This window comes from Peromyscus maniculatus, chromosome 22 (assembly GCF_049852395.1).
Source record: "Peromyscus maniculatus bairdii isolate BWxNUB_F1_BW_parent chromosome 22, HU_Pman_BW_mat_3.1, whole genome shotgun sequence".
NCBI lineage: Eukaryota > Metazoa > Chordata > Mammalia > Rodentia > Cricetidae > Peromyscus > Peromyscus maniculatus.
This window is the reverse complement of record NC_134873.1, coordinates 30,995,977-31,018,958: the sequence shown is the minus strand read 5'-3', so window position 1 is coordinate 31,018,958 and position 22,982 is coordinate 30,995,977. Positions and strand designations below refer to the sequence as shown.

At 40.7% G+C, this 22,982-nt stretch overlaps 1 protein-coding gene across 1 annotated transcript in view; it reads right to left on the bottom strand.

Moving 5' to 3' along the window:
* The window catches only part of Rock2 (Rho associated coiled-coil containing protein kinase 2), a 102,541-nt gene that overhangs the window by 5,256 nt on the left and 74,303 nt on the right, over positions 1 to 22,982 (bottom strand). Inside the window, exons 18-32 of the mRNA XM_006976604.4 lie at positions 20,715 to 20,874; positions 16,975 to 17,135; positions 16,469 to 16,653; positions 15,699 to 15,768; positions 14,156 to 14,259; positions 13,448 to 13,634; positions 11,273 to 11,366; positions 11,101 to 11,195; positions 9,665 to 9,844; positions 9,345 to 9,513; positions 7,538 to 7,608; positions 6,853 to 6,941; positions 6,239 to 6,317; positions 4,699 to 4,960; positions 4,394 to 4,607 (exon numbers count right to left, since the gene is read on the bottom strand). Coding sequence (XP_006976666.2) covers positions 4,394 to 4,607; positions 4,699 to 4,960; positions 6,239 to 6,317; positions 6,853 to 6,941; positions 7,538 to 7,608; positions 9,345 to 9,513; positions 9,665 to 9,844; positions 11,101 to 11,195; positions 11,273 to 11,366; positions 13,448 to 13,634; positions 14,156 to 14,259; positions 15,699 to 15,768; positions 16,469 to 16,653; positions 16,975 to 17,135; positions 20,715 to 20,874 — 2,120 coding nt within the window. The remainder of the gene's footprint in view (positions 1 to 4,393; positions 4,608 to 4,698; positions 4,961 to 6,238; positions 6,318 to 6,852; positions 6,942 to 7,537; positions 7,609 to 9,344; positions 9,514 to 9,664; positions 9,845 to 11,100; positions 11,196 to 11,272; positions 11,367 to 13,447; positions 13,635 to 14,155; positions 14,260 to 15,698; positions 15,769 to 16,468; positions 16,654 to 16,974; positions 17,136 to 20,714; positions 20,875 to 22,982) is intronic.

Genomic DNA, 22,982 nt, shown 5'->3' with positions numbered 1-22,982 from the left:
ACCCAAGACAGATGCTATCTGGGCTAAGAACATAATTTGCTCCTCACACTCACTCCTACTGTCCAGATAAAGATTTAGCTACCCTGATTTTCAGTTTGAGAAGTACAAAAAGAACTACATTATCCATTTGTTGTTAATAAATAACACTATAAAAGATATACTTTGAAGGAAGCAACAAGAGGAACCCAGATTTCTCAGGTTTTTGTTTTTTTTTTTAGCATGAGACTCTTTTTTTAAAAAATTTATTTATTATTCTTTTATACACATTGGTGTTTTGCCTGCATGTATGTCTGTGTGAGGGTGTCAGATCTTGGAATTACAGACAGCTGTTGGCTGCCATGTGGGTGCTGGGAATTGAACTCAGGACCTCTGAAGAGTAGCTAGTGTTTAGTGCTCTTAACCGCTGAGTCATCTCTCCAGCCCCGATTTCTCAGTTCTTGAATGACCGGCTCAATAACAGCTATGTTCTAACATGGAAACTAGGTACAAGAGAAAGCATAGGAGAGGCTTTGTCAATTTAACTGTCTAAATGAACTGAACATAAAACTGGAGGATGAATCACTTTTGCTCATCAACAATTTTAATTAATACACTAGAGTCTCTTGAGATTGTATAAACCTCTGGCTTTTTTAAAATTACCGTCATTTATTTATTACACGTGTGCACACACACATGACATGGAAGCTGCCTGAAGGTCAGGGGACAACCGTGGCAGTGATTCCTCTCCTTCTACCACGTGGGTCCGAGGGGCGGTGCCTTACAAACTATCTCACCACCCCATCTGTTCCTTCCTATTGAACAACCTACACTGTAACACTGCAATCACCTTTAGAAGGGGAAGGGAGCCTTTAATTATTCACAACTGTGATGCTCATGAATTTCTGCCAAGAAACTTCATGGTCCCCAAGGTTGTAACTGTGAATACCGTACCAGTGGCCTTGAACTTTCGTGTGTACAATTTACCTAGTAAAGTACCTCAAGACTTCATTCTGAGATCTGGATATGACTGGCCAAAGTAGGAAGGTCCCATTATTTGCATGTTTAAGTAGCCTGAATATTTATTTATTAGAAATAATTTATTTATTTTTATTTTATTTGCATTGGTGCCTTTGCCTGCATGTCTGTGGGAGGGTGTCAGGTCTTGGAGTTACAGACAGTTGTCAGCTGCCATGTGGGAGCTGGGAATTGAACCGGGGTCCTCTGGAAGAGCAGTCAGTGCTCTTAACCGCTAACCCATCTCTCCAGCCCCGAATAATTATTTATTTTGTTTTTGTTTTTCAGACAAAGTGTTACATGGCTTAGGCTGGCCTCAAACTTACTGTCACAGACCAGGGTTAGCCTTGAACTCCAGATCATCCTCTTGCCTCTGCTTCCCAAGTCCTACGATTACGAGCAAGCACCACCATACCCAGTTTTACTTGGCACTCATGCGACGCAAGTGCTCTTACCCACTGGGCCATTTCCCTAGTCCCCCAGTGTGGCAAACTTGGATTTAAAACTATAGACACCAGGTTATTAATGCAAATATTCAAGACTTCCCTTCCCTTAAAATGTCTCCCTCATTCTCTTCCACTCAGTCACCTAATTCTAGTTATTTCAACTTAAAAAAAAACCCTTCTGAATTCAGTTTTTTCTCCTCCACATTTTTTTACTGTCAGTACTCAGTTTATACGTTGGTAAGTCACTGAGAAACTGGTATCAAAGTTCTTTACCACATCTACCTATTCTTTTTAGTTGGCTTCAGGCTTCCTGTCCAGCCACACCGCCACTGTCTACTGGCTGTCACTCTGCCTCTCCCAGTCTCAGCACAGCATAACACTACACATGCAAAGGGCACCTTTAATTTACCTTCAATTAAACCCAGTAAGGCCAAGCCTTTGTCTGTTTGTTTGTTTGTTTGTTTGATAAAGATAGCGTCTCACTATGTAGCCCTCAAACTTGAGAGATCTGCCTGCCTCTGCCTCCTAAGTGCTGGAATTAAAACTGTGTGCCTCCTGACCAGGAAAACACTCTAAAAGCAGCACTTCCTAACCCATCTTTAAACTGTCGATTTCTGCTTACATCATTGTCAAACAGTGGAATTTACAGCTAAGAGTGCAGATTCTGGAACTGGATTATTTGGACCTAAACACCCGGTCCTCTGTGCACTTAGGAGGAAGAAACAAGCAGATCTCTCTCTGGATCTGACCCCTAGATTTACTTGTTAGAAATTGACCCTCAGGAGATAATTCCAGTCACTTCAGAGATGAGTGAGTTCCTTGGGGGTAGTTCTGTACACAGCAAGCTTTCTTGGGCAAGCTTACTGTGTCTGAGCACAGAAAGCCTTCTGCCAAGGTATGGTGCAAGAAGCCTTCACGAAATGCTAGTGCCACACTGTTTAGATGTCCTGGCCTCAAGGGTCAGGCGGCGGTGGTGGCGCACGCCTTTAATGCCAGAACTTGGGAGGCAGAGGCAGGTGGATCTCTATGAGTTCGAGGCCAGCCTGGTCTACAGAGTGAGTTCCAGGACAGTGAAGGCTGTAACACAGAGAAACCCTGTCTCAATAAATAAATTAAAAAAAAAAAAAAAAGCTCCAAACACATAGATGTCCTAGCTTCCAGATCCACGAACTAAATAAACCTATACTTTTTAGTGATACCTAATCTGAGGTACAGACTATGAGCCACAGAAGACAGAGATCAAGTACTGAAACAGCATTTATGCATTAACAGTTGTACAATATTGATAATAGAAACTTAATTTTCAGACAATTTGCACAAGGCACACACAAAATGGCCTTCGGTGTTTGTCTCTCAATTAAGACTTTTTAAATGATCCATTTTTTTTATTTTTAAGTGTGTGTGTGTGTGTGTGTGTGTGTGTGTGTGTGTGTATTTGTGTACATGTGAGTATAGTTGTGCAAGTCCAGAAGCGGGTGTTGGATACCTGGGCTAAGGTTACATGCAGTTGTAAGCCGTCTGAAGCAGGTGCTACGGCCTGACTTCATCCTCCCCAAGAGTAGCAGTTGGTTTTAAGGCTGAGCAACCTCTCTACCCCCCTGCGGAGACGTTTTTTGGCCTCTTTTAATTGTTGTTACCTAACCTCCCCAACTCTGTGTCTGTATTCATATTCCTAATCCCAACCTGCTCAGTACATACCTTTTGAGAGCCTTTAGTTCAATTACTAACATGTAGTCACTATTTTACATTAATTTTACTGTATTTCTTTTATTTTGAGACAAGATCTTACTATATAGCTCTGGCTGTCCTGGAACTCACTATATAGATTAGGCTGGCCTCAAACTCAGAGATCCGCCTGCCTCTGCCTCCCCAGTGCTGGCATTAAAGGCGTGCACCACCACATCCGGCTACTTTTATCATATTTTGCACACATAAAATATCCAACTATTTTGGTACTAAAACACCAAGTCTACCTTTGTCATTTTAAATATTTCCTGAAGATATTACTTCCAGAAAGTTTCATATGATAAGATTGTTGTCGGATAACACAGGCAAAGCATACTATCACTCATTTACTAAAGGTCCTGGCCTATCCATCAGCTAACCAAACCTTCATATTCAATGAAAAACAATGTTGGTAAGTGTCTAGCACCTACTAAACCAAGAAATGGCTGTTCTGAATCCAAATATATAATGAAATGATGTCACTGAAGCCAAATGAAATGGCTTCAGCATTTCTCTCTATCAAGATCATCCCTGACACTTCAGTTCCAAGGAACGCTCACATCACTCAGCATGTTCACCGCAAGCTGAACTGTATTGCTCTTTAAATCACAAACATTGTTTTGCACTTATCGATGTAAATTAAAACTGAAGTTGCTTTCAGTTCTGCCTCTCAGATCACCTAAAAGAAGTTTGCAACATGTGTGTGCACTTGACACATGAACATCTGTGTGTAATCTTAATGCCACCATCTTCCAAATCACTAATTAGTCCATGTACTTATTAAAAATGAAAATAGTATGACTATATACAAAAGTAATAAAAAAATATCATTTTTAAATTAGGCCGGGCGGCGGCGGCGGCGCACGCCTTTAATCCCAGCACTCAGGAGACAGAGGCAGGCGGATCTCTGTGAGTTTGAGGCCAGCCTGGGCTACCAAGTGAGCTCCAGGAAAGGCGCAAAGCTACACAGAGAAACCCTGTCTCCAAAAACAAAAACAAAAACCAATTAAAAAAAAAAAAACATTTTGGGTTGAGTTTCATATGTGTACCTTCTAAAATATATATTTTTATCCACATCAGAGAATAAGACTTGTATACTGTAAGTTCAAAACATTTGGTTTCCAATGACTCACTAAAATATCATAATTATCCAAGGTTTTAGTCTGAATATAAAGCAACTTTTAAGAAAGCAGCTTCAATTTTTTTGTTTACCATATTTTATTTATTACCTTGGTTTGTTTGGAGCAAGCTGTCTACTGGGCCGCCGGATGGACTGGTTTTGTTGTATTTTCATTGAGGTCCTAGGAGATGATCGGGCAAAAGGGTCTGGAGCCGGAGGCTTCTTCGGTATCTTTTTCACCAACCGACTAACCCACTTCTGCTGTTCTTCTGTTGAATTTGCTAACAACAATAGATTCTTTGCCGATGATATATCATAATAAACTACAAAAAGAATGATTTGAAATGAATTAATGTGCTTAAGATGCCCGAGCCCAAGCAACAGGACGGCAAGCATGAGCACTTCTCCACGCACCTTTGCAAGGCGCTATGATCTCTTCCTTCTTGTCCATGTGGTCTTTGTGACACTTGATGTGGCACCGGCGGCACTCTAGAGCAGGAGGAGGTTTAAACATGTGCCACAATGGCTTCATACAGGCCTCACAGTTAGTTGGGAAGTGATAAAGAGTAGGAATAAACTCATGTCCTTTGTGGCAAATATAATTGGATTTTTCTCCCACAGGCTCCACCGGAAATTCTGGTTCCTTCTTACTTTCTCCTTCATTGGCATAGAGAATCTATAAACACCAAGAGGACAGGAGTGAATGCTCCACACTTTTTAAGGATTTAGTTTATTAATATTTTGCCTACATGTATGTATGTTCACTGCATGCATGCCTGGTGCTTTCAGGTCAGAAGAGGGCATCAAACCCCTAGAACTGGAATACAGATGGTTGTGAGCACCACATGGGTGCTAGGAACTAAACCCAGGTCTTGTTCTTAACTTTTGAGTCATTTCTCCAGGCCCTGCATTATGCTATTTTTATATAGAAACATTTCTGGTAAATTACTCTTGCTTCACACTAAAAAGAACTGATCTGTTTAAACAGGACCTCCTTATTTTTGCTTTAGTATCGTACTTTGCTATAGCAAAACTAACAGAACAGACCAACAAAAGGCAAATTTACACTTCATTAGGTGGGTTCTTTCCTTTTCTGGGAGGGACATTTAGGGCTAAGAAGTACAGTTCAGTGGAAGCCCAAAGCTCTGCGTTCAGTCTCCAGGGTCCCTCCTACCCAAACAACGGAAGTCCAATATGACAACTACAGTAATTGCTTACATTTCTCAATAATAATAAGAAAGTGGGTGAACTATATGCACATTTTCATTTTGAAAGGTATTTGGAGAGTTGAGGGATAAAAGAAAAGAAGATATGCAAATAAATGCCCAAATAAAACAGCATAAGCCCTCAGGGAAAAAAAACAAACAACTCCCCTACAGTGGATCAGGCACAATGGTTTTTATAGAGAGCTTTAACACTTTTTTAAAAGGTGTGTGTGTGTGTGTGTGTGTGTGTGTGTGTGCGCGCGCGCGCACATGCACATCAGAGGGGGCAGTGGGTCCCATGGAGCTGGGGTAGCAGGTGTCTGTGAGCTGTCTGCTGTGAGTGCTGTCCTCGGATGGACCACCAAGCCATTTCTCCAGCCCTTACGGTTTAAAAGCTTTTCAAATGGAAGCAGTAAAAGTAATGCTTGCCTTCATTTTAGATAAAAAGTCAAAGTGCTACGGCTTTCAACTTGGTAGTGACTTTGTAAGTTCAGGCTCTAAAAGACAAGCACCACCACCAGCCTGTCTTGCGAAAGGGCCAACAAAGCACAGCAGCACAGCAGCCACCAACACACACAACCCCGGGGAGCTGCCCTAAACAGAACCAGCACACCGTAAGAGCCACTGTCTCCACCGCAGCAGCGAGACACAGGCGAGCGGGAAGCAGTCCTAGGCCAGGGAAGAAAGGGATCTAAAACATCATGTCACAGAAAGAACCTCTAAGAGTGGAAAACAAACATTATGTTTACCTGGAATATCCTTGGAATTTCTTTAGCATCTGCTCTGTATACATCTGTCTGGGTAACAGGTCGGACATGGAACAGCTTGCTATAGAAGATTTTTAAATAAAAGAATAAATAAAATATTACCCAAGGATTATATTACATTGGATTATATTACATACATACCAGGAGTTAAAAATCAGCTATTTTATTGGCTCATGTTAGAAGCTCATAGACAGCTTGGTTTTTGTTGATGGTGGTGGTTTGTTTTCGTTTTATTGAGACATGGTCAGTCTCCCCATGGCTGTCCTGAACTCAATACTGTAGACCACGCTGCCCTCAGAGATCCTCCTGCCTCTGCCCTTCAGGTGCCAGGAGTAAAGGTGTGCCCCTAGTTGACCAGTTTGTTTTACTGTTTCAACAATTTTTAAGATAGAGAAATTCCCAAGTTAAACTTTCTTCAGAAAATAGTGTATTAAGGAGCCATGAAATACAGATGTCTTCCACAGCACACACTGCCAACTTTCATTTCTAGGAAGGAAGTCGGAGGGAAGCTGTTACCCTGTGGAGAGCGCTGCACTGTGACTGTTGTGAGGGACAAGTCCTATTGCTCTCCTCAGACTTCCACGTCAGACACTTACTCTATATCGAGAACCATGTAAGGGTTAGACTGCTCTTTATCTTGTTCGCTGTCGTAGAAGAGGATCTTCTTACTGCTTACTATCACATACTGTTAAAAACAGGAAAGGAAGAAACTGATCAAATTACTATGCAGTGAATTTTCTTTTACAAGAAATTCTGTATTTATGATAGTCATATGCTATGAAAGTAAATAAAGAGCAGGAATGCAGCTGGAAAACAGGATGTTTTCCATAAGGTAACAACAGAGCTCCCCATAGATTTTTATTTATTTTTCTGTTTGTAGATATTTTAACCAAGTAAATGAGGGGAAGAAACAAAACTGAAAGCAGATCTATTTTAGACTTTGGATCTACACACAGAATAAATGAGCATCACCATGATCAAAATCAACAGCCATGATAACACAAGTGTCAAGGGTCTTCTGTCACATCTGGAGTAGTTTCCCACAGGACACAAACACACCGGAGGAACAGGCCTCTACTTAATGACCTCAGAACCCGTTTTAGTAACGACCAGAGAGTAAAAGTCTTCCACACAGATAACAAGTCATATCAGTCCACCCAGAAAGCATAAGCAGGTTTTATGTGTCCACACATGCAGGCATACCCACCCTACAATTCCAGAATGAAAATGGCTACAGTTAAACCAGAAGTCAAAAGAACCACATTCAAAAGCACTTATTACCTTTTTAACCCATCCAAACTTTTTAGTGTTGTTCCGCACAGGCAACGACAACCATCCTTCCAATCTTGATTCTGTAAGTAATCATAATATATGCATATAAATACAATGATTCTCTCCTGACAACAGAGAATTTAATGTGGAAGTCACAAACCAATCAAATCTGCCCTTTAGAATTTAGACCATCCAGTACCTGGGCTACTATAATAATACATAATCAGTAGAAGCACATTCCACAATGCAAAATAAAAATCAAGTTCACATCACATAAGAAATAAATACTCCAAATTTTAATACCCCATTGATTAAATTCATGCACTGGCAAAATTCAGGAGAAAGCCACACCAGAGCCCGAGCTCTTTCCACAGCACGTCTACATCAAGCCTTCCTTCTTCCTGTGGAGAGTGAGCTGCCTAGAGGTGTGATGTGCACTGCTGAGCAGAAAGCACTTTAGATGAGTATTCAGTGTTCAGAAAACAGGGACTCTGAGAACGGCTATTCTGTGTACAATAAGGTCAAACCTGTCTACCATGCAGCAATATCATCAGGATTTCTAGGCTCTAAAATAGTAGAATCAATGAAACAATCAACAAAACAAAGTATCTTAAGGCCTTGGACTCTTCTTATAAATTTGGTCAGATTTTTCAAATGAAATTAGCAAGGGGGGTGGCATTCTAAGGAATGTTCCAATAATACAAGTTGTGACAGACTTTAACAATTACGGGCCAACTGTACTAGATGCTTTAAATAAGCTCTCTATTTCCTCACTACTCCACATAACAGAACTCTATCCCTCGTGTAGATAAGGAGACTGGAGTCTAGAGAAATCAGTGAGAACTTCTGTGAGTTTAAAAGATGCTCCTGGATTCTTCATTTCACCTGGGAGGCTTTTCAGGGTAAAACCAAAGCCAGAATGTTTCATGTGCTCTTTCAAGGCTCAGCACACGATGAACATGTATGTACTCGGTGCAAACCTGAACACAGTCTCTGAAACAGGTCTCGTGATTTTGTTCTTTTCTGTACTGTCTGTCACTCCTGATACGGAACTACAGAAAAGTCTGAAAACAGATGAAGCCATGCACTTTCAAGGATATAGAACATACGGTTTTGTTTCCAGAAAGCTGGCAAATGGCAAAAGTCAAACGATCTAGCAAACACAATCACAAGCTATTTGAAAAACGCCTTAAAATCGAGTTACAGTTCATGCAGCAATTCATTTTTACTGCATCTACACAGCATGTTGGAGTGAGTGGATGTTAGTTAATGTTATAAAAAGTTTTTTTCAAAAGGTAAAATTAAGTAGCTGGGAAAACTCCACAGACAAAGATTTTCAGGATGTCACCTGCACCATTAGGGTCCGACGAAAGGGGTAAGTAAGGCAAAGAATCGTCTTCGGAATCAGAGTCAAGAAGCGTGTGAGAACTGGAGGGCTTAGTGGCAATACTGAGGGAAGCAGAGGAGCGCTGGAAGGTGAAGGACATGGACTCCAGAGTGTGTGACTGAGTGATGTGGACTAGAGGCCCACAGGTCAGGAGCAAGGCAGAGTGGAGAGAGAAAAGGGAAAGCTTAAAGACAGACAGCCACTATATAACTAACATGAGCGTTAAACACCTAAACATTTAGAATTTATGTGTCTGTTTTTAATGAAACAAGTCCAAAATGTCACGTGAATCCCCACTCCAAAAAGTAGGCTTTCCCTCCAAGAAATGCCCAATATTTTTCTCAAGAGCAGAGTCAGTCATGGACCTGAAAGCACGCAGCTGACTGACATTTCAGGCAAATAAATACAAGGCTGACCAAAAACGTGTACCTGGAAAACCATCGTCGGGCTCAACCTCTCCTGGTCCACTGCCTATACTGGAACTGTCCATACCAATATGCAAGGCCTGGAGCTGTGACCGCAGCTGCTCAATGTCACTGTCTTTACTGTCTAGGGTCATCTGGAGTTCAATTCGAATCTGGCTCTCTTCGGCTATTTGCTGTAAGAGAACATATTAACAGATGAGACGGACTCTGTAACCGCGGGTCGTGGTTCAGTAATAATCACGACTAGAAATCTTCTGCAACCACACAGACAAGGAAATGATTCTGTCTTTAAGAAAGGTTTTCAGTGTACAAGAGTATTCTTACAGCCTGCATTTCATTCAGTTCTTTCTGGTACTTGATCATCTGCTGCGTCAACTTTTCGCGCTCAGACTTGAGCTCCATATGGAGTTTCCTGTTCTCCTTCTCTTTCCTTCGCACATCTGTGTCACTGCCACGCTTGACAGGTTCTTTGCGATTCATGATCTCCGCCAACTTATTCACAGCCTTAAAAAATAAGCATATAATAATAATTACGTTGATGTCTTCTCAGAAACTCACCTATTACAAGCTCCATGATCACCAGCAACTCCTCTCCTACAGACAAGGCTAAGAAGAACCCTTTGGAGCGTGGGCAGAGGCTCAGTCAGTAGAGCGTCCACTGTATGAGCAGAGGGACCTGAGTTCAGATCCTGCCACCCATGTGTAAAGCCAGGTACAGTGGTGCTTGCTCTAACCACAGTGCTGGGGAGGAGGAGACAGGAGGATCCCTCAGGTTCCTCCTGCCCAATCTGTAAGCTCCAGACTTGGTGAGAGATCTTGTCTCAAAATATACAGTGGAAAGGGGCTGGAGAGCCGGCTCAATGGTTCAAATGCTGTCCAGTTTCCGGTGGGACCGAGTTCAGTTCCCAGCACCCATGTCAGGCCCTTACAACCACCTGTAACTCCAGCTCCACTGGACCCAACACCTTCTTCTGCTTCCATGGGCACAAGCACACAAACAATGAAGGTAAGTCCTTTTTTTAAAAGGGGTTTGGGGGGAAGCAGACAGTAATAGAGGAAGACACCAGAAGCAGCATCTGATCTCCACATGTCACACACATATATGCACACACTTTACATGTACACACATGCACATACACACACAAAACTTTTACTTTAAATAATGTACTTCTTTTTACTAATATTCATCCTGTATTCTAAATAGTTTTTTATTCTCATGATTTTTGAGAATGATAATTTAACGTGTTTGAAGGGCTGTGAATATAGCTTGGGTAGAATGCTTGCCTAGCGCACGCCAGGCCCTGGATGTATTCCCCACTAAATTACACGCTTGATCTGACGTCATTTTCTACTAATTCAACTTTTATTATAAGAGAGATTTTAACAGGCAATTGTCCTCTTCCTATCTGGAGGAAGTAAATTTTGCCTTGGCACTAAAATGTACTTTGTCCCACAACAGAGAACAGGACTAGCACCCACATGTTCTGGCACAAATCCAGCTGTGGGAGCTGGCCGAGGGTGTCAATAGTCACATGTGCCCTTTCAGAGCACCTGACTCTTCTCAGGCTATTAGCAAATAAGAAAAAGCTGCAAGAGAGTGTGGGCCATAGGAAGTCTCTTCTAACTGGAGAGGAGTCAACCAGGAACTGTCTAAACACTGGCAGTGCAATGAGCACAGCTACTGCCCTGGAGAGCCAGAGGTGACAGGGGACAGCGGTGAGGACAAAGTTCAAAGGCGCATTTGCACTCTGGGGCCGCACCTGGGTCTTGAGTGTTCTCTCCGTCAACAGCTGCTTCTCAAACTGAGCTTTAATCGATGCTGCGCTGATCTCTTCATCTTTCAGCTTGGAGAGTTCTGAAAAGAGAGAGACGATTACACCATCAGCCCCAGCTCCAGGTGTGTTCACAGCAAGCCCTCCTGCTCATACGTACGCTCCTGAGTGTCTTTCAGCTTGTTGTTCAGCTCTTCCTTCTCGTTTGCAAGATTCGCAACATCACTAGTTAGTGTCCTATTGGTTTCTTCGAGCTAAGAAACAAGGAGGGGGGGGACCATGTATCAAATTACACAACTGTAGTTGTCCAACAGTAATCCGAATAGAGACCCCAGAACACTTCTCACCTCCTCACTTGCCCTTGTGTTACCACAAGACTTGCCCGTGATAAAACTGCTGCTCCCTCAAAACTTCTTACATATTTCAAAAAGCCACAACTCTGCCCCTGTTTCACAACTCCTTAGCATTTCTTAAATGAGAAAACTATTTAATAAATCAAGAAAAGGGAAAACAAAGGATGGTGTTCCAATCATGCAGATTAAGTTTAAAAACTGTCGAATTTCCCTCACAATGTTACTTTAAAATGAAAAATTAGATTTTATTGAAAAAGCTGACATCCTTTTTCTCTATTTCTTTGAGATTACATTCCTATCCTTCCTTCCTCAAGTTTTATTATAATTTATACATTCAACTTTCCCACCAAATACTTTAAATTTCCATTATGAACACATGAAATAATATATGTGATTTTTAAAATTATGACTCACTTAATACATTGTGGTAGGGCACACCCTTCACCCTAGCACTCAGTGAACAAATGCAGGAAGATGCCTATGAATTCAAGGCCAGTCTGGTCTACAGAGTGAGGCCCAGGCAGCCAGAGATAGTGAGAATTAAAATACTATGTGGGAATGGCAGATAACTTTTCTAATCCCAGCACTTGGGAGGGTGAGGCAGGAAGAGGATTGGGAATTCTGGGCCATCTTGAGATCAAAATAAAGAACAACAAAATGTATTACCCTGCTGATATATATATATATATATTCCAACTTCTGTTCACTTCCATTTTCTACCACACTTAATGTACCTCCTTCCGTTTTGTTTGCTAAGACAGGGGTGCATGCACCCTAGTCCTCCATCTTGCTGTATGACCAAGGGTGTTCTTCAACTTCTGGCCCTCTTGTCTTCACATCCCAAATGCTGGGATTACAGCCATGTACTACCACATCTGTTACTTTTAATTTTAATTTAATATATATAAGTGTTTTGCCTGAATGTATGCTTCTGTAACATGTGTATGCAGTGCCCTCAGAGGCCAGAAAGGGGTGTCAGACACCCTGGAACTAGAGAGCTGTTATAAGACAAGTGTGAGCTGCTTGTGGGTGATGGGAATCCAATCCTGGTGGGTCCTCTGGAAAAGCAGCCAGTGCTCTTAAGCACTGAGTCCTCTCTCTGGCCTCCACACCTCCACTCTCCTTACCTGTTTACCAATGGAGACATGAGGGTTTGCTATTATAAGCATTTATGTGGCTCTAAGCAACTGTGCTAGTTTTTTTTAGCACATATTTTAGCATAGATATCTTAGTGTGGACTTTTTTTGGGTGTTACCATACACCTAAAATTTACTAGAAAATGTCATATTATATTGACTAAATTACAGGTAATATATTGAGTTGAACTCTCCATGTAGTGTAAAGTAAAATGCCATTTTCCAGACCCTTGAAGCTGTCAACTTCTTATCTCAGTCCTGTAAAGGGTGTGCAATGGTTTCAACCTACCACATTCATCTGACCTGCTGGAGAATAGTATCCACTGATGTATTTGAGCTGTCTCTTTTGGCCAATTTTCTTCTAAATTGTTTCATCTACTTTATTAAATTATAGGAGTTACATACGTATTCTAAAGAGTAATCCTCTGTTTAATATACACAAGCATCTTTTCTTTGTTATTTAGGCTGTCTTCTGTCACATATATGTTTTAGGTTCTAATTGCTTAAAATTTTTATTTTTCACATTTGGTCCTTAAGCTAGGTACAATTTACTTAGTAAGGATCTAACTTTATTCCTTTTGTACAAAAATCCCATCATTCCAAAACCACTGATTGACCGAGTCCCTCCTGCTGGCTTTATTACTACTTGCACAAACATCAAGGTCTCGTGTATGTACCTCCCTCTGCCTACTATCCACTCCCCTTCCTGTGGCATTCAGTCGGTCCAAACACTCTCAAGTGTTCCTTTAGTTAGACTCAGTCACACCTGACACAGCCCCAGATGTTTCTGAGACTTGCTGACACAACAATGGAACTACAAACCCAGAGCACACGACTTTTACTTACAGACGCAATTGTGGCATCCTTCTCAGTGAGTTCTTGTTTGTGTCTAGCCATCATTTCTTTTATCTCCAGCTCTTTCATGATCTTCTCTTTTTCCAAATCAGAATACTGTTCCTCAGCAATGGAACGAGCCAGCTGCTCAGAATCTGCTTTGGTCAGGGTGATCTCCAGCTGGGCAGCCAAAGAGTCTCTGTATTTGAGAGATATATCATAAAAATGGAAGCATATGGTAATGGGATTGAACCCAAGGCCTCATGTATTCTAAGCACACAGTTTACCTAAGCTGAGTCCCAGATCCTTTGGAGATGGCTTTTTTTTTTTTTAAAGATTTATTTATTTATTATGTATACAGAAGAGGGCATCAGATCTCATTACAGATGGTTGTGAGCCACCATGTGGTTGCTGGGAATTGAAATCAGGACCTCTGGAAGAGCAGTCGGTGCTCTTAACCTCTGAGTCGTCTCTCCAGACCTTTTTTGTTTTTGTTTTTTGTTTTTCAAGATAAGGTTTCTCTGTGTAGCTTTGGTGCTGGGATTAAAGGCCTGAGCCACCACCACCCGTGGAGATGGCTTTTTAATGATCAATTTTCATTAGGAAGTCAAAAGTCTTTCTCTACTTGATTCCCCATCAGATTCTTCACTTGGTGGAAAGGAGGCTGAGAACAGTGCACGTGGCACGTGTCCATGGACAAGGGACCGGGTCCTGCCTTACCTTTCATCCTGTAAATCCTGCTTCTTCTGCTGTAATTCTTTACAAAGCTTAGTCTTCTCTTCACTTTCTTCCTTAAGTTCTCTAACTTGTGTCTTATAGAGGGTCTAAGCAGCAAAACAGAAATGTGTCCATTACCACCAAGAATAGGACTCACATTCAAAACCTAGCCAGACAAGAACCTCAGTATATACGAATATTTACAAAACAGAAATGTGTCCATTACCACCAAGAATATGACTTACATTCAAAACCTAGCCAGACAAGAACCTCAATATATCCGAATATTTACAAAACAGAAATGTGTCCATTATCACCAAGAATATGACTCACATTCAAAACGTAGCCAGACAAGAACCTCAATATATACAAATATTTACTTAAGGTTGAGTAATTTGGGGCTCCTGAGAAATCAATAGTTTTGTGGGTTTTCCCATTTTCCAGTCACCAACTAATAAACAAATATTTGGCTAGTAGCCAAAGTGCACTGTAGATTATGTATCCTATATTCAGTTCCTAGCATACTCAACCCCTAAAAAGCCAGTTAACAATGTATATAGTATGACTTTCAACTGAATTATTACAGCAATAATTCCAATTAAATGTACAGGCTGGCAGTATAAATGAAGAGGTAATGAAAACCATAATGCTAGGCAGTGGTGGCGGACACCTTTAATTCTGGCACTCAAGAGGCAGGTGGATCTCTGAGTTCAAGGCCGGCCTGATCTACAGAAGGAGTTCCAGGACAGCCAGGGCTACACAGAGAAATCCTGTCTCGAAAAACCAAAAAGGAAGAAAGGGAGGGAGGGGAATTACTTCATATTTTTAAAGTGGTCTCAAAAACCCCCACAAATATCAAAATGACAATTTTATTCCTTTCATTACAAAAGCACAATTCCCAAAAGGTGATGCTTTTAAGCAGCTTCACAGATTGGTAATAGTTTATGCCTAGGATTATGTTCTAGTAACAACAGCTGATCTGTTGTTTTAAGACAGTTGTCTTCCCTTGGGTTGCCCAGACTGGCTTCAACGTTGTGGGATCAAGTGATCTTCACACCTCAGCCTGCCTGGTAGTTGCAACTGTAGTCACATACCACCAAGGCAGTCTGATAAAGGATTCCTTTCTTTTTTGTGATATAGTGGGTATTGAACTCAGGACCTCCTCCATGCTAGGCAAGTATTTTACCACTGTGCTACATCCCCAATCCCTGTCTGTTTTTTATGAGTTGTGTAAGACTCCACCCAAATCGCTGTCTGGTAATGATGGTAAACTACTATAATCCCAGTACTCAGGAGGTGAAAGTCTGTAAATTGGAGCCTAGCCTGGGATATACAGCGGAACTGTTTAAAAAAACCTAAAACCAAAGTAAGCCGAGGCAAACAAACCAACGTTGTGTTTCTACCCTCTTCTGACCTCCCAGGGTACCAGGCATACACACGGCACACATGCATGCCTACACCCAAAATATGAAAACACATCAAGTGAAACAAATATGTGTTTCAATCAAGAGACAATCATTCTCTGGTTCTGCAGGAGGTGCCTTACTGAGAAATACTGCTCCGCTTCAAGCTGGTCTTGCAATTCCTTCATCTGCCCGTCTGCATCCTGCCGCTCTCTGTGAACATGAAGAGACCAAGTCTTTAGTAAGGTATACACATTTAAACTCGGCTATTCTGCAAAGAATCCCTGCAATCAAGTCACTTTTATGCCAGCCCCAACTTCACCACTGCCTTCCAAACTCTCGTCCCTGCAGGCCTGGTGGCAGGGTCTGTAATCCCAGCAACTGGGAGGCTGCAGCAGGAAGGACTGTGAGTTCAAAGCCAGCCTGGAGAATTTCATGAGACCATGTATCAAAAAACAAAACAAGAATCCAAACAACTGAAAGCTAGATGTGGTGACTGGTATGTGGAGTCCTAGCACTCTGGAGGCCGAGGAAGGAAAATACCTGGGAGGCTGTGGCCAGCCAGGGCTACACAGTGAAACTATAAAAAGAACAAAACACCAAAAACAACCCAAGAAACCATACACACACACAAAGAAAACCAATTCCTTCAGTACTGTGCACAGGCTTTTCCTGAGGCTATATGTCATATCATGATGTCATTAATCCCACAGTTAATGCCTGCATTTTAAGTTTTATTTTACTTTCATATTTCTATATAAGGTGGCTCTGGAATTCCAATCTGTTTCATACTCGCAAGTGTTGGGATTATAAGAATTATCACCTCTGGCTTTCATTTTAAATAAATACCATTATATATGTAACACACAAAACCTCTCAGAAGTCATCAAACTGTCTGAACCAGTTAACTTACTTTCGAAGTTCAGCATTTTGCTTTTCCAAGTTCATTTTCATTTCCATGAGATGATTATTTTCCTGCTTTATCTGCTTTTCTGACATTTTTAGGGTGTTGACTTGCTGGGTCTGCATCTTCAGGTCATTTTGCATAAGGCAACGCTTCTGAGTTTCCTGCTCTATTTTTAATGTCAAATTTCTAACCTAAAAAGGTAAATTGTATACTCTGTATTTAAGTAAATTATTTTGATTTTTCTCAAGAATAATGCTTTTCTTACTCATATCACATTAAAATATAGATAATATTTCTAATATTTTTAAAGAAAATATAATCTTTAAGGTATAAGTAACTTAAAATTATTCAGTTATGACTGACTTACTCTATCACCAAAATCCATTCAACCCAACAGATTCTACAGACTATTACAAGAAGTTTAATAATGCTGTTACCATTTGATGTCCCCAATAAAGCCAGTTTCTTATTGGCTCATTAACTTTCACTTAGTATGTATAATTCACACTCACATCCTCACTTAGCACATCTTTCTGCTCCAGCAGTTCGCTGAGTTTCTGCTGTGACTGTTTGAGATCACAGTCCAATAGAGAGCATCTTTTCTCAGCTTCCAGGAGCAGGTTCTCCACCTTCTGCTTTAAAGACCTTTCTTCCAACAGCTTCTTCTCCATTTCTAGTACAATGAAAGTGGACACAACTATGAGTCTGAAATGTAAGTATTTTAATTAAGAGCAAGTGGTACTGTCTTACATTGTTATTTGTCTCTAATTGAACATTTTTTATCACTTCAAATATATTTGAAAAATTAAGAATTTTAGGCTACTTGTGATACTACATCTATTCTAGTAGAAAAAAGATAATCCTGTCTTTGTGCTTCTGTAAGACACTGGCATCTTTCAATAAAACAGTGTGACTATTTTTACCCAAAAGCATTCCAGGCAGATTCCATCACTTCTTTTCCATAGTAATATATTATTACATAGGGGCTGAAATTATGTTTGGGGAGACAGACTCAGGAACCAAACTTTCTGACCTTAAATCTTGGCTCTGCTGCTTACTAATTATTTGAGTAGGTAAATTAACTTCTTTGGCCTTAACTTCCTTCCATCTAGGAGGGTAATGGTATTTAATCTCCAGCATATGGCAAGGAAGTTTTTAAGTTAATACATATATGTGACTTAAAACACTGTCAGGCATGTGACAGGCATTAGCAAGTAAATGCTCATAAACACTTATAATGTGTTTTTTTTAATTAGTAAAATGGTAGAAAATGGGGTAAATCTACAAAGTATTATGCTTACTTAGTAGGAACGCAGGCAATGTCTGCTTTTTTAAGCTATACTTTCCTTCATTTTTCTAAATGATTTGCAATAAACCTAACATCAATCAGAAAAACAATCCTTTAAAAGCATTTTTTTTTCATCTTAAGGTGATCAACGAAGTGTATCCCTAACCAAGTAAGTTCAATTTTAAACCTAAGTTTTAGTTAATCTTTTGATTAGTATTTCAGTTCATTTCCAAGGAGGATTCCTCTGCCCTCTCACACCTAATGTTTAATATCCAACCATCATTTACAAAGTTTCATTAGGTAATAATGAACTACATTAATTTTCAGGTCTTTTTTAAGTGTACATGTACATAGAGGCTTAAAGCTGATGTCTGTATTTTCCTTGTTTGCATTCCACTATATGCTGTGGCAGGGCCTCTTGGTGGGTGAACGTGGAAGCTACTAATTCTGGCTTCTCTAGCTAGTGAGCTTGCCCCAGGAATATCCTCCTCCTCCTCCCCCCCAACCCCCCATTTCCTGAGTGCTAGGATTCCAGGTGGCTGCTATGCCTGCCTGGATTTTATTAAGGGCCCATCCATGTACAACAAGTACTTTATCCATCAAACCATCTCCCTCCCTGACCAGAACTGAAAATATTTAATGAAGGGTCTTCAAAACTGTGCAGATAGATGAAACATTCTCTACATGCTACCAAGTAGAAAGTATTTCTAATTATTTTATATGTACAACTGCACTTGATTTTCACAACCTAACAACACCATCATTATCCCTTTTACTGAGAACTAGACACGGTCACACTGGCAATAGTTACTTGTTCAAGCCATATTCTTCATCTATGGAGGGGATAACGTGTAGAACAAAGAGCAAGAATTTAGATCTAGGCTTGAAGGATATCTATAGTATTTACTGTCTGCCTATGCGTGGAATATAAGGAAGCCATCACATGTCATGTAATAGTGTTCCAAGTAACCACTGGAAACAATTAAAAGTTATATTGAATTATTTCACTTTTGTCAGTTTGGAAAATAATCAAAAAATAAATGCATTTGTTTACTCAATAAATAAATTAAAATATTTATTTAAAAACCACATCATATTGGTGTAGAGAACAGAAAGAACCACAAGAAAACTTCCTGAGGTGGTAGACATATTTTACAAACTTGCTTTGGTGGTGGATATATGAGTGAAACACAAACATCAAAACTATTCAACTTTACTGCATATAAATTATACCTCAAAACAACTTAATTCTCTTCTAGGCCATAGACAAGGAAATACACAGTCCATTAACTTCATCTCTTCCGATTAGACCTTCCTAACTAAAGTACCTGCTTCAGTTCTCTCTCTCTGTCTCTCTGTGTCTCTCTCTCTCTCTCTCTCTCTCTCTCTCTCTCTCTCTCTCTCTCTCTCTCTCTCTCTCTCTGTCTCTCTGTCTCTCTCTCTCTCTCTCTGTCTCTCTCTCTCTCTGTCTCTCTCTCTCTCTCTGAGACAGGGTCTCACTGTGTAGCCTCAGGTGAGACCTACCTGCTTCGTCCTCCTCTGTGCTGGGATTAAAGGCATGTGCCATCATTCATGACTTGTTTCATTTCTTATCACCCTGAATTACTGCTTTAAACTAAGTTGGCTGTGATAAGAAAATCTAAATGTTAATTATATTTAAAGAGTGAAAGGCTACTTCTTCTAAGCTATTCATAATAGTCTGCCTCAATAAGTAGTGAAATTTCTGATCCAGAGTTTTAAGACTTGGACAAAAATATTTTTAAAAGTACTGATTATTTCTGGAATTTCAAGTCTATTTTAATAAGAAATCGGAAACAAACTATCCTAAGATAACTCTAATGCAAAGATTAGTGGTCTGTGGAAGCTAACTTTGGGATATATTAGTATGATATGGCTTTAATAAAATCTGACTGGCATCTTTAGTATGTCAGAGTCCAAAATACTCAGTGAGCTGAATAGTTGAGCTCAGTGGTTCTCAATCTGAAGGTCATGACCCTTTGGGATCAAATAACCCTTTCACATGGGTCACCTAAGACCATAGGAAAACACAGATATTTACATTATGATTCACCATAGTAGCAAAATTACAGTTATGAAGTAGCAATGAAAATAATGTTATGGTTGGGGTCACCACAACCTGGGGGACTGTATTAAAGAGTCGCAGCATCAGGAAGGTTGAGACTGCTCTCGTTGGACTATTATGCAAGTTTTGGTCTTACATAACTATTAATACTTTTGTAATACAGCTAGGGAAATCTCAAAGTACAGTAAATATTATGTCAAAGGACATATTTCCCAAATATCAGTACAAAGCACCACATTATACACCTTATGCCACTGATGCCACTGATGGATGGGAGATAATTTTGTATTTGGGCTTTAGTTTCTTAGAAACTGTTGTAATGATACAAAGGTTTTTAAAATATATCAAGTTTCCCTGGTACTTTTCTTCCTTTTAGCTCCCAATACTTGGCAATATAAATACATATTTTATTTTGTAAAAGCGAAGACTGACTCTAGAATCAACTCTTGGACAATGTTGCTGGGAGCACACCTCACAGTGCATACCTTTCATGGACAGTGTTACTGGGAGCACACCTCACAGTGCATACCTTTCATGGACAGTGTTACTGGGAGCACACCTCACAGTGCATACCTTTCATGGACAGTGTTACTGGGAGCACACCTCACAGTGCATACCTTTCATGGACAGTGTTACTGGGATCACACCTCACAGTGCATACCTTTCATGGACAGTGTTACTGGGAGCACACCTCACAGTGCATACCTTTCATGGACAGTGTTACTGGGATCACACCTCACAGTGCATACCTTTCATGGACAGTGTTACTGGGATCACACCTCACAGTGCATACCTTTCATGGACAGTGTTACTGGGATCACACCTCACAGTGCATACCTTTCATGGACAGTGTTACTGGGATCACACCTCACAGTGCATACCTTTCATGGCTTCTGATTTAGCTTCTTCAATGGATTCATAGATCTTGTTTTTATCCGCTAGACGTGCTTTTGTGGTCTTGTGTTCAGCTTCTTCTTGCTCTAAACTCTGCTGTATCACTTTCAGTTGATATGTCATATCTATTTCCATGTTGCTCTTTTCCTATGAAACATCATCAATGGTGATTATTAACAGAATTGCAAAAACTTAAAATGACTTTTAAACAGTCTCAGTAAGAATGCTCAGTATCTCCCTTCCCTTCTTCATCTACGTTTCCTGTGACATAATGACTGGCCTCTGCGCTCATCCACGGTCGTGGACTGGAACTGAGCCTGTCTGAAGTGCCCAGAGCACCGTTCTCACCCTACACTACTATGGACTCTCCTAGTATGTCTCTCTACCTGCAGCCCTGACACTGCCCACCGATGCTGTTGACAGTGCATCCCCTGGCTCTCCCTGACCAGCTCTCACATTTCCTGCTACTATGAAGGTTCCCCAGCTGCCTCTCAAATGCTGGTTTTACTTTTTTACAATTATCTATTTTATTTTAAATGTGTGTGTGCGTGCTTTGCTTCTGTATATGTATGTTTACCACACGTGTGCCTGGTGCCCATGTAAGTCAGAAGAAGGTGACAGATCCCTTAGAACTGGAATTACAGATGGTTATGAGCCACCCTGTGAGTGCTGGGAACCAAACTTGTTCTCTGCAAAAAGAACAAGTGCTCCTAACTGCTGAGCCATCTCTCCAGCTGCAGGACTCTGGTATTCTTTAGATACAAGGTCTCTCTTCCTAAAGCACTATTTTTCAAACTTTAAAGATGTTATCTAGCAGCCGTGCATGGTGGTCAGACCTTTAATCCCAGCACTCGGGAGACAAAGGCAGGCAGATCTCTCAAGTTTGAAGCCAGCCTGGTCTACATAGTGAGACTCTGTCTCAAACAAACAAAAGAAACCATGTTTGCTGGTTGCGGGTGGTGGCACACACCTTTGATCTCAGCACTCAGGAGGGAGAGGCAGGCGGATCTCTGAGTTTGAGACCAGCCTGGTCTACAGAGTAAGTCCCAGGACAGCTAGGGCTGTTACACAGAGAAACCCTGTCTCAGAATAACAAAAACAAAGCACAGACATGTTCTAAGTTTGAAAGTCTTGAATAATAGAAGTCAGTCTCTTTTCTACATATGCCCCAGGACTTGCAACAGGGTATATGGTCAACAAAACCTGAAGTCTATCCTATCTCACGCTTAAAGGACTAGTCTGATGCCTGACAGTCATGATGACATGACTCCAAAAATACCGACTAACCAAGCAAACCATACCGTAAGTAACTTTACCCCATCCTATCCTCCGCTAGAGCCTGCCTCTTTACCTGCCCAGCTCGACACAGCATATCGGGGCTCTACACACGAGAGGCATACTACGTCCAAACAGCTAGCATTTTGTTTGCATACAAAGCATTAGAATTATCTAGGGCAGTGGTTCTCAACCTTCCTAATGCTGTGACCCTTTAGTACAGTTCCTCATGTTATGGTGACCCCCAACCATACAATTATTTTCACTGCTACTTCCTAACTGTAATTTTGCCACTCTTATGAATCATAATGTAACTATCTGTGTTTCAGATGGTCTTAGGTATGTGAAAATGTCATCTGACCTCCCAAATGGGTTGCAACCCACAGATTGAGAACCACTGACCTAGGGGCTTTATTATTACTTTTATTTATTTATTTATTTATTTATTTAGAGCCTGGGACTCACCAGGTAGCCTTGAGCTCAAAGAGATCCACCTGCCTCTGTTTCCCCAGGGCTGGTATCAAAGGTTTGTATCATCATGACCAGCTTATTATCACTTTTAAAATTATCTATCAGACTGTGATATTATTAAAAGCAACACTGAATCTTAATCTTTCCTAAAGAAAACATTAAATACTCAGATCAATGAATAAGCAAATGAAAATAAAATATTAACTAGAAATAATCTCTGGTTCCATAGTATTTTTTTTTTAAAGAATCTCTGAAGTCAGAAGTCATATATTTCCCCTTGGGCTTTTCAGAACAGGGTTTCTCTGTTAACAGTCCTGGCTGACCTGAAACTCGCTTTGTAGACCAGGTGGGCCTTAACTCAAGAGATCCACCTGCCCCTGCCTCCCATGTGCTGGGATTAAAGGCGTGTGCCACCACTGTCCAGCACAAGTCATATTTTAATTTTGTTATTATATTAATTTCAATATATCCCAGTCACAATTTGAATTTTCCTACATTGTATGAGATTC